Below are 17,599 nucleotides of genomic sequence, written 5' to 3'. Positions count from 1 at the left end.
TCTATGCTGACGACACCCAATTATATACCTCTTCTCCTGTTATCACGCCGACCTTTTTAGAAAACACCAGTGATTGTCTTACCGCTGTCTCTAACATCATGTCCTCCCTCTATCTGAAACTGAACCTGTCAAAAACTGAACTCCTCGTGTTCTCTCCCTCTACTAACCTACCTTTGCCTGACATTGCCATCTCTGTGTGCGGTTCCACCATTACTCCAAAGCAACATGCCCGCTGCCTTGGAGTCATCCTTGATTCCGAGCTTTCATTCACCCCCCACATCCGATCACTGGCTCGCTCTTCTTATCTGCATCTCAAAAACATTTCCAGAATTCGCCCTTTTCTTACTTTTGACTCTGCAAAAACTCTTACTGTCTCACTTATTCATTCTCGTCTGGACTATTGTAACTCTCTACTAATTGGCCTACCTTTTACCAGACTCTCCCCGCTCCAATCTGTCCTGAATGCTGCTGCCAGGATCATATTCCTCGCCAACCGTTACACCGATGCCTCTACCTTGTGCCAGTCATTACACTGGCTACCCATCCAATCCAGAATCCAGTACAAAATTACTACCCTCATCCACAAAGCACTCCATGGCTCAGCACCACCCTACATCTCCTCTCTGGTCTCAGTCTACCAACCTACCCGTGCCCTCCGCTCTGCTAATGACCTCAGGTTAGCATCCTCAATAATCAGAACCTCCCACTCCCGTCTCCAAGACTTTACACGTGCGGCGCCGATTCTTTGGAATGCACTACCTAGGTTAATACAATTAATCCCCAATCCCCACAGTTTTAAGCGTGCCCTAAAAACGCATTTGTTCAGATTGGCCTACCGCCTCAACGCATTAACCTAATTATCCCTGTGTGGCCTATTAATAAAAAACAACAACATAATCACGTTCCTCCATCATGTTCTCATACACTTTATGCAGTTAATAGCCTCTGTGTCTGTACTGTTACATACTTAGGCTGTTAACTGGTTCATGCAGCTTTACATGAACACCCGAGCCTTACACTATGGCTGGTCCGAACAACGAAAGCAATTGTTACCATCCACCTCTCGTGTCTCCCCTTTTCCTCATAGATTGTAAGCTTGCGAGCAGCAGGGCCCTCATTCCTCCTGGTATCTGTTTTGAACTGTGATTTCTGTTATGCTGTAATGTCTGTTGTCTGTATAAGTCCCCTCTATAAGTTGTAAAGCGCTGCGGAATATGTTGGCGCTATATAAATAAAATTATTATTATTATTTATTATTATTATTAATCCATTTAATAAGGAATGTCCCACAACGATCTCCCGTGGGCTCGGTGATACAATGACAGAAGGTATTCTTCCGCAGTGTATCATTCCGCTATGAGAGGTTGCTGTCACCGGCAACGCTGCGTGAGAATTTTCCCACGCAGCGTTGCCGGTGACAGCGATCTCTGACGGCGGAGTGATACACTGCGGAAGGATACCTGAACTCTCAGTGATAACACTGCAGGAGCCATTGTCTCCTGCAGTTAGACCCCGGATACGTGGCAGCTGTCCCAACGGGACAGATGGACAAGCAGGGTTAACAGATGTCATGGAGCTGACACAGGTGGTACTGGCTTTGTCCAGAGCTACAGATGGCTGAATGGCGGGACGTGACAACTGGCGTAGAGAGAACGGTCATCGTCCAGGATAGCCGGGTAACAGGTAGCTGATAGTCTGCGGAGACAAACAGTGTAAGTGGAGCACAGGCAGAACACTTCAGAAGCTAAAGCACACTAGCCAAAACTGGAAGCTAGCAACAGAGGATACTTGTTGTTCCGGCACCCTCCCTATGGCGGAGGGGCTACAAATAGTAATTACTAACACGTCATTGGTGAGAAGTACTTTTTGAAAAATGCACGCTGTGTCTTTCAGAGACCGGGAGCGCACGCGCGACCTAAGCACTCTACCTGAGAGCCTGCTGGCCTCGCGCCAAGAAGCAGGGGGAAGAGAGGAAGCAGAGGCTGCAGCAGGATGGTGTGGGGCCGCCACAGAGTGGGAATCCCAACGGGGACCCCGCAAAGGTACAGGACCGGGACCTGGTGTAACAAGTGACATCAACCCCACAAATATTATCCCATATGCCCCCACTACAGGGCAGTGGGAAGAGAGAGGCTAAGTGCCGGAATTGGCGCATCTTAGAGATGCGCATTTCTGGGTCGGTTGGGAGCTTATATTTGAAGCCGGGGGGAGCAATATCCATGATCCCTTCCTAGGCTATGAATATCAGCCCGCAGCTGTCTGCGTAGCCTTTTCTGGCTATTAATTATAGGTGGACCCCACATCATTTTTTTCGGGGGTCCCCCTATTTTAATAGCCAGTAAAAGCTAAATATACAGCTGCGGGCTGATATTCATAGCCTGGGAAGATCCATGGGTATTAACCCCTTCCTAGGCTATAAACATCTGCCCTTAGTCGCTGGCTTTCCCTCTCTAGCGCACAAAATTGTGCGGGAGCCCACGCCATTTTTAAAAAATTTTTTTTAACTAAACATTGCGTTTAAGGCCGAGGTCACACTTGCGAGAAACTCGCACGAGTCTCGTACCTCAATACCCGGCACTCAGGACCGGAGTGTGCGGCTGCATGTATTTCTATGCAGCTGAATGCTCCGGTCCGAGTGCTGACAGCAGTGCTGGGTACTGAGGTGCGAGACTCGTGCGAGTTTATTGCAAGTGTGACCCCGGCCTAACGCAGATTGTGTGTGTGTGTGTCTTTATTTAACTGTTTATGTACCATTTTATTATGTTTATTACTAAACATCGAGCTTGGTATTATCTATCTATTTATAGATCTATCTATCTATCTATCTATAGATCTATCAATATATTATCTATCTATGTACTATCTATTATTGGCTTGAGATAGGTCCACATCTTGGACCGAAATGTCGCACATGGGCCAATAAATCACATTTATTTTTTCTATTGGAGTGCTGCCTTCATTCTTTTGGACTATTATCTATCTATCTATCTATCTATCTATCTATCTATCTATCTATCTACCTATCTATCTATCTATCTATCTATTTATATATCTATTATCTATCTATTATCTATCTATTATCTATATATCTATTATGCATCTATCTATGATCTATCTATTATCTATTATGTATCTATAGATCTATCTATTATCTATAGATCTATTATCTATCTATTATCTATCTATCTATAGATCTATTATCTATCTATTATCTATAGATCTATCTTTTATCTATCTATTATCTATCTATTATCTATTATGTATCTATTATCTATCTATTATCTATTATCTATCTATTATCTATCTATTATCTATCTATCTATTATCTATTATCTATCTATTATCTATTATCTATCTATTATCTATCATCTATTATCTATCTATTATCTATCTATCTATTATCTATCTATTATCTATCTATTATCTATTATGTATCTATTATCTATCTATTATCTATCTATTATCTATTATGTATCTATTATCTATCTATTATCTATCTATTATCTATTATCTATCTATTATCTATCTATCTATTATCTATTATCTATCATCTATTATCTATCTATTATCTATCTATTATCTATCTATTATCTATCTATCTATCTATCTATTATGTATCTATCTATTATCTATCTATTATCTATTATCTATCTATTATCTATCTATTATCTATTGTCTATCTATTATCTATAGATCTTTCTATTATCTATCTATTATCTATATATAATCTATCTATTATCTATCTATCTATCTATCTATCTATCTATTATGTATCTATCTATTATCTATCTATTATCTATTATCTATCTATTATCTATCTGTTTGTGTAAACATTTTTCTTCACTGGAGTATGTAAATAAAGAGGTTGGACAAGAAATGACATCGTGTGAACACAATTTTTTTTTTTGTTAAATAATAGATCTTTATTCAGCCTGCATAAACGCATACAAATCTGCATGAAAATCCACATCAAAAACGCATCAAATCTGTGTGGATTTTTACCTGCGTTTTCTGCCAAGAGCTGCAGAATCTGCACAGAAAATTCCACGGGCAAATCTACACGTGTGCACATGGCCTTATAAAGCTGAAAAAAAATGATCTGCCTTCCAGTATATTTCTCCCTCCTGATGTAAATATTCACAGGCACTGTCATTTACCAGTAAAAAGTGCTGGGACAGGAAGGAAGGGGTTAATGGCTTCACATCTGGTCGCTCTCAGGAGGGTCTGTGACTTATTACGCAGCTATGATATATGAACCACATCCATTTATATATTCATGAAGCCTATAAAATACACGGACACTCCGACAAGGTTCGGAGATTGTTGGAAATCACAAGCCGGGCATTTCTTATTCTCACCGACCGTGAACTGAATCCCAGAAACTATGAATTCGAAGTCAGGACTGATCTAACAAGGATCTAACAAGTTCCAAGAGCGTTTTCTGAGCTTTACGTATCCCAGCAGGGCCCTACATTGGCATTGGTGACTCTGCCCAAAGGATTAGTAAAAATGTTTGCCTAAAACTGGATGGAAATTCTGAGTGGTCAACCAATGATAATACACGGGATCGCCCTCTGGTGGTTGGGAAATATTACTACATCTTCTCCCTCTGGTGGTCAGCATGTGGAACTACACTCAAGAGCTCATTGTCTCAGTCATAAGGGGATGCTATGTACTGGTGCGCCCCCTTGTGGTAGGTGTGCAGTACTGCGCTCTTACTACAATTCTTTCCTTTATTATCACCAGATTTATTAGGACTATGAAATCATTGAGTCGTACCTGACTCGACCTCTCAAGCCATTGTACCGAAAACTGGGATGTACCCAAACTTGATTTAGTTTTAGATTCTCTTTTGGATCTCAATTTGGCTTTCCATCTGTAGAACTGGGATCTGCCGGACCCTGGCAGCTAAGTCCTTGCCCATCTGTGTCCCTCGTGAAAAGACCAGTGGTGCTGTTAGACTGGGCGAGGCAAAACGACTAGCGCTAACCATAAACTGACAAAAAAAAGCATCACATACATCCTGGCAGGTTTGTGCCAGACACCATATGATCATCCACAAAGTCGGATAGTTGTGCACTTCTTTAGGAGAATACTTTATTTCGGACAGTTTTTTTAATGTTTTCTAACCATAAACCTTAAATGATGGAAGGTGAGGAGACAGAAGGTTCATGAATACCAGGACTCCACATTCTATGTGACCATAGTGAGGATAGACCTCCATCTGTTGGCCGGGCGCAACCAGGTGGAACCAATTTGTCCCGGAAGAACTGCAGGGGGAGCAGCTTTGTGTGCTGGACCTGGTCAGGTGACTCCCACCGCAGACAGATTTGGCGCCAAGAGGAGCAGACACGGACCACAGATGGCGCTGAAGCCAGTGTGACCGGCCTCGGCGGGACGTCTGTGCCACCAGGACGCCGGTCACCTCCTGACAAGGTCCAGACTGCGTCCTAGAAGACCCAGAGTTCCGACTGCACCAGTAAAGACCAGGACCGCCACCCTACGCCAGTCAGAGACCAAATGTCGCCTGTCGAAAGCTGAGCTCCAGTCCTTTCCGGGCCCAGGAGACGTTCTCCGATGGTCAAGCGGTGAAGATCCGCGAGGAGACGACTAGAGAAGCACGCCCGCGGTGACAGAGGGACGGCGTGAGGGAGCAGGGCCGACGCTTCCAGTTTTAACATATGGGGCCCAGGACAACAGGTTGGGTGAGGGCCAGGTCATGGTGGGAGGCCAAACGTGCCTTACTAGACCATCAGAAAGCTTTGAGGCCTTCCGGGAAAACCCGGTGACCCCCCGCTAGGGCCAGAGATGGGCAGAGAACCTCTGTGGTAACTCCCGGGAATGGGCGGACCACCATTGTGAGGAGAACATCAGTGTTATGTAGTGAAGGACTCTTGTCGTCACTCGTACCATTAGTTGGTGATTTGTCTCGTTCCTATCACCGGCCGTGTCCTCTGTACGTCCCCTGCAGTACATGAGGGTGTAGGCCGTGTTATGTGTGCAGTGACGTCCTGCCGCCATACACTATCGCTATCCTGCTTGTTATACGGCAGCACTTTGTAATATTAGCATTAAGGCTTTGTTCACAAGCTGCAGTTTTGGCAGCGGCTTTTTTCTGATCCCTTGGCAGTAAAGAAGCTGCTTCCAAAAAAATATATAGCAAGTTTTGCTGCGCTTTTTGGTGCATGTTCTGTGTGTCAGTTGTCTACAGTACATGTTTATTAAGGTTAATTTTATTCTCAAAAAAGGCATAAAAAAAAAACACATTGAAAAACGCTGCAAAAATGCTGAACGAAGTGACATCCTGCAGTGTTATTGTGCTCGGGTAAGGTGTTATCGTGCTCGGGTAAGGTGTTATCGTGCTCGGGTAAGATGTTATCGTGCTCGGGTAAAGTGTTATCATGCTCGGGTAAGGTGTTATCGTGCTCGGGTAAGATGTTATCGTGCTCGGGTAAGATGTTATCGTGCTCGGGTAAAGTGTTATCATGCTCGGGTAAGGTGTTATCGTGCTCGGGTAAGGTGTTATCGTGCTCGGGTAAGATGTTATCGTGCTCGGGTAAAGTGTTATCATGCTCGGGTAAGGTGTTATCGTGCTCAGGTAAGGTGTTATCGTGCTCAGGTAAGGTGTTATCGTGCTCGGGTAAGGTGTTATCGTGCTCGGGTAAGGTGTTATCGTGCTCGGGTAAGGTGTTATGCTCAGGTAAGGTGTTATCGTGCTCAGGTAAGGTGTTATCGTGCTCGGGTAAGGTGTTATGCTCGGGTAAGGTGTTATCGTGCTCAGGTAAGGTGTTATCGTGCTCGGGTAAGGTGTTATCGTGCTCGGGTAAGGTGTTATCGTGCTCGGGTAAGGTGTTATCGTGCTCGGGTAAGGTGTTATGCTCGGGTAAGGTGTTATCGTGCTCAGGTAAGGTGTTATCGTGCTCGGGTAAGGTGTTATCGTGCTCGGGTAAGGTGTTATCGTGCTCGGGTAAGGTGTTATCGTGCTCGGGTAAGGTGTTATCGTGCTCGGGTAAGGTGTTATGCTCAGGTAAGGTGTTATCGTGCTCAGGTAAGGTGTTATCGTGCTCGGGTAAGGTGTTACCGTGCTCGGGTAAGGTGATATCGTGCTCGGGTAAGGTGTTATCGTGCTCGGGTAAGGTGTTGTCGTGCTCGGGTAAGGTGTTATCGTGCTCGGGTAAGGTGTTATCGTGCTCGGGTAAGGTGTTATCGTGCTCGGGTAAGGTGTTATCGTGCTCGGGTAAGGTGTTATCGTGCTCGGGTAAGGTGTTATCGTGCTCGGGTAAGGTGTTATCGTGCTCGGGTAAGGTGTTATGCTCAGGTAAGGTGTTATCGTGCTCGGGTAAGGTGTTATCGTGCTCGGGTAAGGTGTTATCGTGCTCGGGTAAGGTGTTATCGTGCTCAGGTAAGGTGTTATCGTGCTCGGGTAAGGTGTTATCGTGCTCGGGTAAGGTGTTATCGTGCTCGGGTAAGGTGTTATGCTCAGGTAAGGTGTTATCGTGCTCGGGTAAGGTGTTATCGTGCTCGGGTAAGGTGTTATCGTGCTCGGGTAAGGTGATATCGTGCTCGGGTTAGGTGTTATCGTGCTCGGGTAAGGTGTTGTCATGCTCGGGTAAGGTGTTATCGTGCTCGGGTAAGGTGTTATCGTGCTCGGGTAAGGTGTTATCGTGCTCGGGTAAGGTGTTATCGTGCTCGGGTAAGGTGTTATCGTGCTCGGGTAAGGTGTTATCGTGCTCGGGTAAGGTGTTATCGTGCTCGGGTTAGGTGTTATCGTGCTCGGGTTAGGTGTTATCGTGCTCGGGTAAGGTGTTATCGTGCTCTCTGAGTGTCTGCTGTGCTCTTGGATAATATGCTCGAGTGCCTGTGGCTGCAAGTAATGGAGGGAGCGTATTTTGCAGCGTCTATTTTTCTATATTTCCTGATAATAACATTTTCACATGCATGCAATGATCACCCAGTAGTTTGGGGGCTTCTATTTTTGCCCTGGGGCAGTTTGTTAGTATTGCAGTGCTATAATGGGGTAGGGCGTTTGCAGATGCCAGTGTCTGTCTCGCCTTCCCCCCGCTCGCTCCTGGCACCCAGCTGCCAGTCCTCTCTGGCCGGCACAGATCTCATCCCACAGCTGAGAATGACTCCTGTGTCAAACTGGAAAAGCTGCTAAGCTCCCCGAGTGCTGGGACTTTCAGCAGCTCAGAGGAAGTCCCTGCTCGGTTCCTTTACTCATCAATGGATTGTGAGCCCCCCGGACGGACCCTATAATAAGCCATCGATCCCAGAGCTCTGCGTGTTCCCACCAGCCTCCAGTCTTCTGGCATCTGGGTGGAAGTTTCCAGGAAATTATATCTGAAGGTTCCACTGAAATTAGAAAAGTTCCGTCTCAGCCCTCGGTCCATCCGTCGTCCCGGTCAATGTCGGGGCTGTGACTCAATGATCGCAAAGGTGATTTCCGAATGGAATAATGCAACAAAACAGTGAAGCGAATGGAGGTAAAGAATGCGTTGTCCGCTGCGAGGGAGGGGATGCCCAGGTGACCCATGGTCGGAGGCCGCAGGACCCCACTCAGAGGTAACATTCGGTTTACACTTAGGCGTACGGAGAGCGGCGTCAACATTTCTGGGGAGAAGATTCCATTTATTTTAAGAAACCGGTTAAATGATTTATAGACACAAAATGATTCTATTCTGATGCAAAGTGTTAATAAATTGTGAGCGGTATCAAGTATGGCGGAAACCTCAGCGTTATCGGGAATGTGCAGGTTTACCAAACCAAAGCCCGAATAGGAGACCACCGCTTGTTAGAAAGTGTTGTACATGTGTAATATTTGTGTCACTAATATTTAATATCTATTATTGGGGTCAGTAAAACTTGGAAAATAAATAACACAAGATTTCTATGGCAGGTAAAAGAAACGTGAAAACTCACACCCACCGGGAACTATTCAGAGAGAACCCAGTGAAAACCTAAATTTTCTCACATATTTAAGCTAAAGATTTCTTTTATATTATACTAGTGCAGAAATTAGACAGAAGAGGAAAAACGAAATCGATGAAATCCATAGGAAAGTTTACACGTGGATTCTTCCTTATTCAGTGTTCCATTAGAATGTTTCTGATTTCGCTTCGTTGTGGCGCCTCTGACACGTTTCCAGCGGTAAACCCAACCTTAGTCGGAGAGAAGAACTTACCTACGGATGTGCCGACTTTTGTTTTTCCTCTTCTGTGAAATGATCGCTGCGGGCCAGCAGAGAAGTGACCCCCATATATACCGAAGCGACCCCCATATATACCGAAGCGACCCCCATATATACCGAAGCGACCCCCATATATACCGAAGAGGCCCCCATATATACCGAAGTGACCCCCATATATACCGAAGTGACCCCCATATATACCGAAGCTGCCCCCATATATGCCGATGAGGCCCCCATATATACCGGCACCGGGGTGATAAGATTAACGTGGTGAGTCCAGAATATCACCGTTTTTTCACTAGTAGTCACTCTTCTGTGAAATGAACACATCAGCTCCTACTTCTCTCCAGCTTTTACCTAACAGTGCCCCATAAAGGTCAGCCGAGCCCACCGATTCTGCCAGGACTGGCCCCCCATCTGTTGTGTATGGGGTCCTCCTGGCTCTCTCCCATGAGGTGGTGTCAGGAGAGGGAAGGATCGGGGTAGATGGAACTTATATGTCAAGCATGGTGTAATAGCAGTACCAGCCATCATCCTGCACATAACTTGAAACCGGGCAGTGACCAAAGTCCGAAACGTAGACGGTGGCCACCTGCTAGCTATATGGAGTACCTGGAATATCCTGCCTCATTGTTAAAGCTCTTATCTTCACTGCAAGTTATTTGATTACTGTTGTTCTCTATATTCTATGCCTGGGGTCTGCATCCAACCACTAAGCTGTAGAGTTGGGAGAATCGATGGTCCATCGGCCAGGTGCGTGTTCGGTGACCATTGTATTGGAGGCTCACAAATCTCTTATCTCCCGGGATTCCTGGTGCGGTTTTTGATTATCCGGGCTGGTGCAATGTCATCTGTGCATCATGCCACAATGATGGCGTCACTCCAGTCAGCTAAAAGGATAGTCCTCCTATCCAGTCGCCAGACTAATGACCTTTCCACCAATGGAACCGCGAGTCAACTCCTATTAACCCTTGTATACAGTATGTGATGGGTTACAGCGCTTTGGTCAATGTATGATGTCGGGGATGGGGGACATTTAATTACTTTGTCGTCTGCATGAAAATCATCTGCTGGGCAAAAGATGTATCTGAGATATTGATTTTGTTAAAAAACAAAGCAAACAAGTAATATAGGCGACAATGTTGACAACTTAAAGAGGACCCGGCCTCTCCTGTCCTGAGCTCGCCTCTTGCAGAACATAGGTTTGGTTACACGTCCCATCGTCTCGTTCCATCAGCCACGACAGTGATCTTCTGCTTAGCTGCATCACACTGCAATGATTGCGTCACACCACGGCGGCTAGTGAAAAGAAGGTCCGCGGAGGCCGCCAGGTAAAGGTGGTTTTCCCGCTCATGTGCAGCCGCAGATCACAGTCGTGGACGATGGAATGGGATGAGCAAACTGATTGGGACCAACTCTAGTAGAACATTAACCTGCCCAACATTTCCTAAAACTGATGCCAATCTTGAATGCTACATACGAAGGAGGCGACTGCCTATTCATAAGACGTCCATAACCCTCGGGACAATCTCCGAAGAGATCACTGACGACATACAATATTTACTGACCAACACAACCTTTTACATTTATAAATTGTGCGAGACAAAAAACGCCTCATTGCTTGTACGTCAACGCCTTGAACTTTAGGTTTTAGATGTCAGGTTGGTTTCGGTGGATGTTGGTGTTGTGCACTTACCGTATGAGCAGGGAAAGCTTCCAGGGCTCCTGGTAAATGCATCTATAGACCCCCATTCACCCCACAGAGACCAGTCTTGTGTCTGTGACGTTTTAGGTCAGGGTTGACAGAAAGGTGCCATCATTTATATTTGTAGTATTTGGACCAAATTTACAAGTGCAAAAATGTGGAGACGGTAAGATATATATCACACACAAACTGGCTCAGACTACAGAATCTCACCATGGTTTGCCTTCATTATTATATCCGCTCTCACCTTTGCTGTGTACGTGTCCTTTGAGAATGGACTCCACCTAAAATCTCTATTTCTTTAAAGTGTAACCAAGGTAAAAAAAAAAATGGGATATAAGGGTAGATTCTTCTCTGCGCCGCTTAAAAAATTAGAAGTCCAGATGGTTAATCCAATGAAAAAGTGGCTTTATTCAACGCGTTGTGGAGCACCAGAACTCCTTCATCAGGATACAACACCCTGGTGCTCCGAAACGCGTTAAATAAAGCCACTTTTTCATTGGATTACCCATCTGGACTTCTAATTTTTTAAGCGGTGCAGAGAAGAATCTACCCTTATATCCCATTTTTTTACCTTGGTTGGTCACGAGGAGACCGATGGATCTGAAGCAGCTTACATTTCTATCAGCCTGAGTAAGGGCTGGATCTGGTGACTAAATTTGAATAGAATTTATCTCCTTATACCCAGATAACACCCTATTGCACTTTTATTGTCTTCCAGCCATTTACTTTAAACTGTAACCGTGAGTTTAATTTTTTCACATATCAATAGTACACGTGAAAATAATGAAATGTATATCTTATCAGAGAACTCTGCTTCTTCCTTTTCCCAATCTGAAAATATTTTCAATTCCTGGCTCAAATCTGTCTTCAGTGAATACAGATCTCCCCATTACTGAGCTAGATGACAGTTGGTGTTCTATGGAACGTGCAGCAGAATGTCTGTTTCTGCCTCTAGCTCCTCCCTAGAATGTCTGTTTCTGCCTCTAGCTCCTCCCTAGAATGTCTGTTTCTGCCTCTAGCTCCTCCCTAGAATGTCTGTTTCTGCCTCTAGCTCCTCCCTAGAATGTCTGTGTCTGCCTCTAGCTCCTCCCTAGAATGTCTGTTTCTGCCTCTAGCTCCTCTCTAGAATGTCTGTGTCTGTCTCTAGCCCCTCTTTAGAATGTCTGTTTCTGCCTCTAGCTCCTCTCTAGAATGTCTGTTTCTGCCTCTAGCCCCTCTCTAGAATGTCTGTTTCTGCCTCTAGCCCCTCTCTAGAATGTCTGTTTCTGCCTCTAGCCCCTCTCTAGAATGTCTGTTTCTGTCTCTAGCTCCTCCCTAGAATGTCTGTCTGCCTCTAGCTCCTCCCTAGAATGTCTGTCTGCCTCTAGCTCCTTCCTAGAATGTCTGCCTCTAGCTCCTCCCCAGAATGTCTGTTGTCTGCCTCTAGCTCCTCCCTAGAATGTCTGTCTGCCTCTAGCTCCTCCCCAGAATGTCTGTTGTCTGCCTCTAGCTCCTCCCTAGAATCTCTGTGTCTGCCTCTAGCTCCTCCCTAGAATGTCTGTTTCTGCCTCTAGCTCCTCCCCAGAATGTCTGTTCTGCCTCTGGCTCCTCGCTAGAATGTCTGTTCCTGCCTCTAGCTCCTCCCCAGAATGTCTGTGTCTGCCTCTAGCTCCTCCCTATAATGTATGTGACTGCTTCTGGCTCCTCCCTAGAATGTCTATGTCTGCCTCTAGCTCCTCCCTAGAATGTCTATTGTCTGCCTCTAGCTCCTCCCTAGAATGTCTGTGTCTGCCTGTAGTTCCTCCCCAGAATCTCTGTGTCTGCCTCCTGCTCCTCCCTAGAATGTCTGTTCCTGCCTCTGGCTCCTCGCTAGAATGTCTGTTCCTGCCTCTAGCTCCTCCCCAGAATGTCTGTGTCTGCCTCTAGCTCCTCCCTAGAATGTCTATGTCTGCCTCTATCTCCTCCCTAGAATCTCTGTGTCTGCCTCTAGCTCCTCCCTAGAATGTCTGTGTCTGCCTCAAGCTCCACCCTAAAATGCATGTGTCTGCCTCTAGCTCCTCCCTAGAATGTCTGCTTCTGCCTCTAGCTCCTCCTTAGAATGTCTGTTTCTGCCTCTAGCTCCTCCCTAGAATGTCTGTGTCTGCCTCTAGCTCCTCCCTAGAATGTCTATGTCTGCCTCTAGCTCCTCCCTAGAATGTCTATGTCTGCCTCTAGCTCCTCCCTAGAATGTCTGTTTCTGCCTCTAGCTCCTCCCTAGAATGTCTATGTCTGCCTCTAGTTCCTCTCTAGAATGTCTGTGTCTGCCTCTAGCCCCTCTCTAGAATGTCTGTTTCTGCCTCTAGCTCCTCTCTAGAATGTCTGTGTCTGCCTCTAGCTCCTCCCTAGAATGTCTGTGTCTGCCTCTAGCTCCTCCCTAGAATGTCTGTGTCTGCCTCTAGCTCCTCCCTAGAATGTCCGTTTCTGCCTCTAGCTCCTCCCTAGAATGTCCGTTTCTGCCTCTAGCGCCTCCCTAGAATGTCTGCTTCTGCCTCTAGCTCCTCCTTAGAATGTCTGTTTCTGCCTCTGGCTCCTCCTTAGAATGTCTGTTTCTGCCTCTGGCTCCTCCCTCCTCCATAGAATGTTAAAAATCACCAACTATGATCTTTTATCTCAGTAATAAAATTTTTCTTCACAGAATACAAATTTTATAGAATTAAACTGGGAATTGAGAGAGACAGAGGTTAATGTGTATGGTTCGATATATAACACCAATTCCAAAGAAAGAGAAAAAAAAGTTGGCCTGCTGTGTCAGAAAAAAAAGTAAAGAAAAAAAATTGCGATGTTTAGGAAATCTCTTATCTCCGTATTTTATTCACAGCAGAACATAAAACAGAAGTTGAACATTGGACATTTTTCCAATTCATTTTGAAAAAAGTTCGCTAATTTTAGTAATTGATGGCAGTGACATATCTCAAAAAAAGTTTGTACAGAAGTAATAGAAAGGCTGGAAAAGTAAGTGTTAAAATAGTTACAAAAATAGTGTCTAATAAGAGCATGTTAGAGAGGCAGAGCCTCCCAGAAGCAAAGATAGTCGGAAGTCACCGATATGCGTCTAATATACCACTGATTTATGAAATAAAAATTAAAGTATGATGGTTACTTTTTAACGAAGGGAAAAAAATTACATTTTATTTCTGTGAAGAGGAAAATCAGTAATATTCTAATGATTTCTTCTACACACCCAACTCTGTTCATTTTTTTTAAGTGAACTTTTAACTATCGAGTTCTATCTCATGTTGGGATCTATAAAAAATTCACAAAAATGAGCAGCAATAAAGTGTATACAGTCAGAGAATCTATCAGGAAAACAGAGAAATCTGTAGAAATAACGATGATGGAGATATTTTCCTTTACAACAGTCTTTTTATATGTCGTAAGTGGAAAAAAATGGTAATGATCATAGCACATTTACTCCGAGGTGTCTTCAGTGAGAACTAGAGTGGAAGCGGTGACTAGGACTAGTCTCGGAGAGGCTGCATCTTTAATAACAGCTTTTTTGTATGTCAAGCAAAATCCCGGCTGACACTTTAAGTACTGACAGTTTTTTTGTAGCCTTAAAGGCGTTGTCCCGCCGTAGGGTATAAGTCTGCAATCACTCTATATTCCTCAGGAGCGGGAAGTCATGTGACCATAAATATAAGATTGTCATGCTTCCAGTCACATTCCGACTAGTCGTGCCCGGTCTCATTCAATTAACTTACACGTCTAGTCGGCTTGTGACCGCATGTATGCAAACTGTATACTTGCAGTAATGAACCTGCTGCCGCCGGCACAGAGAATCCTCACGGCACAGAATGCACACAATGTGAGGACTTACTAGTCAGCCGTCTTTTCCACTAAGGCTGGACACATCCCTTTAAGTACTGTTTTGTATTTTTAATACAGCATACCAAGAACTATAACTTTTTTACTTTTCCGTCAATGTAGGTGTATGATGGTTTTTTGTTTTTTTTTGCAGAAATAGTTTTATTTATCAATTGCACCATATCAGAGATCACATATTTTAGTGATTGACCTTATTGATGACATTTTATCCAGACACATAACAGAGTGCGGGACCAACTGGTTTTTAACAAATCCGTACAAATGCAAAAAAACGGAGGCAAAACTTATACAAAAAAATCAAATAAGTGAACTGGAAATGTTAAAAAAGTGTCCATCTTTGAACATGCAAAATTTTGCAGTGCGCACTGCTGCTTTTTAGGATTTACCCCCTCATCTCAGGGCGTCACTATGTAACACATCTGGGGCCGACGATTTCTCGTCTTGTGTTTTATAAGTGTCCCTATTGACCCAGTATATGGATAGGTTTATTTCGGTAATGTCTGCTCCCCTGGGAACGGCAGGCGAGAGAGATCATGTATCAGAATACACTGTATGTCTAATAACTAATAAAGCGAGAGGCACGGGGCCGCCTGGGGGCCTCAGACATCGGCCAGATTTAGTTTCTGTGTTCGGAGGTAAGATCCAGCAGTGAATATCCTGCAGTGATTGTCAGCCACGCAACAGAGAAACATCAGCATAGTATGGTAGAAAAAAAACGACACATGCCATCGAGTGCAACCGAGGAATGAGAGATGATAAATGCAACATAAAAAACAACCTGGTCAAAAACTGTTTCAGGTAAAAGACAAGGGGCCGCTCTCCAACGAAAAAAAATGACAGGTTCAATCTCCAGAGGATAAGAGGTTCTTTACTCTGAGAACTGTTAATCTGTGAAATAGTCGACCTCAGGAGCAGGTGAAAAAAAGAGTTCAGGCAATGGTTTCAGTAAGAGCTTAGATACTTTTTTTAAAAGAAAATCTCCTGAATAATTATGTGAACGTGTAAAATTCTTGATCTCGATGTTCATCAAGTCAACGAGAGAAAAATTGGTCTTTAGGGTGGATTGGTTAATTCGTTATTTTATTATACTTTACAGTGGATATAAATAAAGTCTACAAACCCAAGATAAAATGTCTGATTTTTTGGTAAGTAAAAAAAAAAAATAGATAAAAACCTACAAAGAAGAATGATTTCAGAAAATTTTCCACCTTTGATGTCATCCATAATCTGTACAAATCTATTGAAAAATAAAAGTGATAACTTGTTGGCAGGAAAAATAAAAATAAACCTCATCTTCTAAATCTGTAGTCCTTAATTTACACATTAAGTGTTTGTGTCAAAAGCACCATAACCACCCCCCAATTTCTACTTTTCTACTAAAATTTGCGGCCACGGCTCTTTCATTTGGCCACACACGTACGATTTAGATCATCCATGTTACCACCAAGTATTCATTCATAGGTTCCTTTGTAGAAAGGATCCCACCAGCAACATGACTGAGTAATCTAGCCAATCACGAAGCTATATACAGTACAGACCAAAAGTTTGGACACAGTTTCTCATTTAAAGATTTTTCTGCATTTTCATGACTATGAAAATTGTACTTTCACAATGAAGGCATCAAAGCTATGAATTAACACATGTGGAATTATATACTTAACAAAAAAGTGTGAAACAACTGAAAATATGTCCTACATTCTAGGTTCTTCAAAGTAGCCACCTTTTACTTTGATGACTGCTTTGCACACTCTTGGCATTCTCTTGATGAGCTTCAAGAGGTTGTCACCGGGAATGGTCTTCCAACAATCTTGAAGGAGTTCCCAGAGATGCTTAGCACTTGTTGGCCCTTTTGCCTTCACTCTGCGGTCCAGCTCACCCCAAACCATCTTGATTGGGTTCAGGTCTGGTGACTGTGGAGGCCAGGTCATCTGGCGTAGCACCCCATCACTCTCCTCCTTGGTGAAATAGCCCTTACACAGCCTGGAGGTGTGTTTGGGGTCATTGTCCTGTAGAAAAATAAATGATGGTCCAACTAAACGCAAACCGGATGGAATAGCATGCCGCTGCAAGATGCTGTGGAAGCCATGCTGGTTCAGTATGCCTTCAATTTTAAATAAATCCCGAACAGTGTCACCAGCAAAGCACCCGCACACCATCACACCTCTTCCTCCATGCTTCACGGTGGGAACCCAGCATGTAGAGTCCATCCGTTCACCTTTTCTGCGTTGCACAAAGACACGGTGGTTGGAACTAAAGATCTCAAATTTGGACTCATCAGACCAAAGCACAGATTTCCACTGGTCTAATGTCCATTCCTTGTGTTCTTTAGCCCAAACAAGTCTCTTCTGCTTGTTGCCCGTCCTTAGCAGTGGTTTCCTAGCAGCTATTTTACCATGAAGGCCTGCTGCACAAAGTCTCCTCTTAACAGTTGTTGTAGAGATGTGTCTGCTGCTAGAACTCTGTGTGGCATTGTCCTGGTCTCTAATCTGAGCTGCTGTTAACCTGCGATTTCTGAGGCTGGTGACTCGGATATTATCCTCAGAAGCAGAGGTGACTCTTGGTCTTCCTTTCCTGGGGTGGTCCTCATGTGAGCCAGTTTCTTTGTAGCGCTTGATGGTTTTTGCCACTGCACTTGGGGACAGTTTCAAAGTTTTCCCAATTTTTCTGACTGACTGACCTTCATTTCTTAAAGTAATGATGGCCACTAGTTTTTCTTTACTTAGCTGCTTTTTTCTTGCCATAATACAAATTCTAACAGTCTATTCAGTAGGTCTATCAGCTGTGTATCCACCAGACTTCTGCACAACACAACTGATGGTCCCAACCCCATTTATAAGAAATCCCACTTATTAAACCTGACA

At 44.2% G+C, this 17,599-nt stretch overlaps 1 protein-coding gene across 1 annotated transcript in view; it reads left to right on the top strand.

Annotated features, from left to right (window-relative positions):
• The first annotated feature begins 8,440 nt into the window (after window positions 1-8,440).
• Window positions 8,441-17,599, top strand: part of ZNF638 (zinc finger protein 638) — a 197,454-nt gene continuing 188,295 nt past the window's right edge. Inside the window, exon 1 of the mRNA XM_077280347.1 lies at window positions 8,441-8,562. Within this exon, the coding sequence (XP_077136462.1) occupies window positions 8,456-8,562 (107 nt within the window). The 5' untranslated portion in view covers window positions 8,441-8,455. The remainder of the gene's footprint in view (window positions 8,563-17,599) is intronic.

The sequence above is a fragment of the Ranitomeya variabilis genome, chromosome 1 (assembly GCF_051348905.1).
Source record: "Ranitomeya variabilis isolate aRanVar5 chromosome 1, aRanVar5.hap1, whole genome shotgun sequence".
NCBI classification, from domain to species: Eukaryota; Metazoa; Chordata; class Amphibia; order Anura; family Dendrobatidae; genus Ranitomeya; species Ranitomeya variabilis.
The sequence above is the reverse complement of the archived record's forward strand: the minus strand, read 5'-3'. Positions and strand labels throughout refer to the sequence as shown.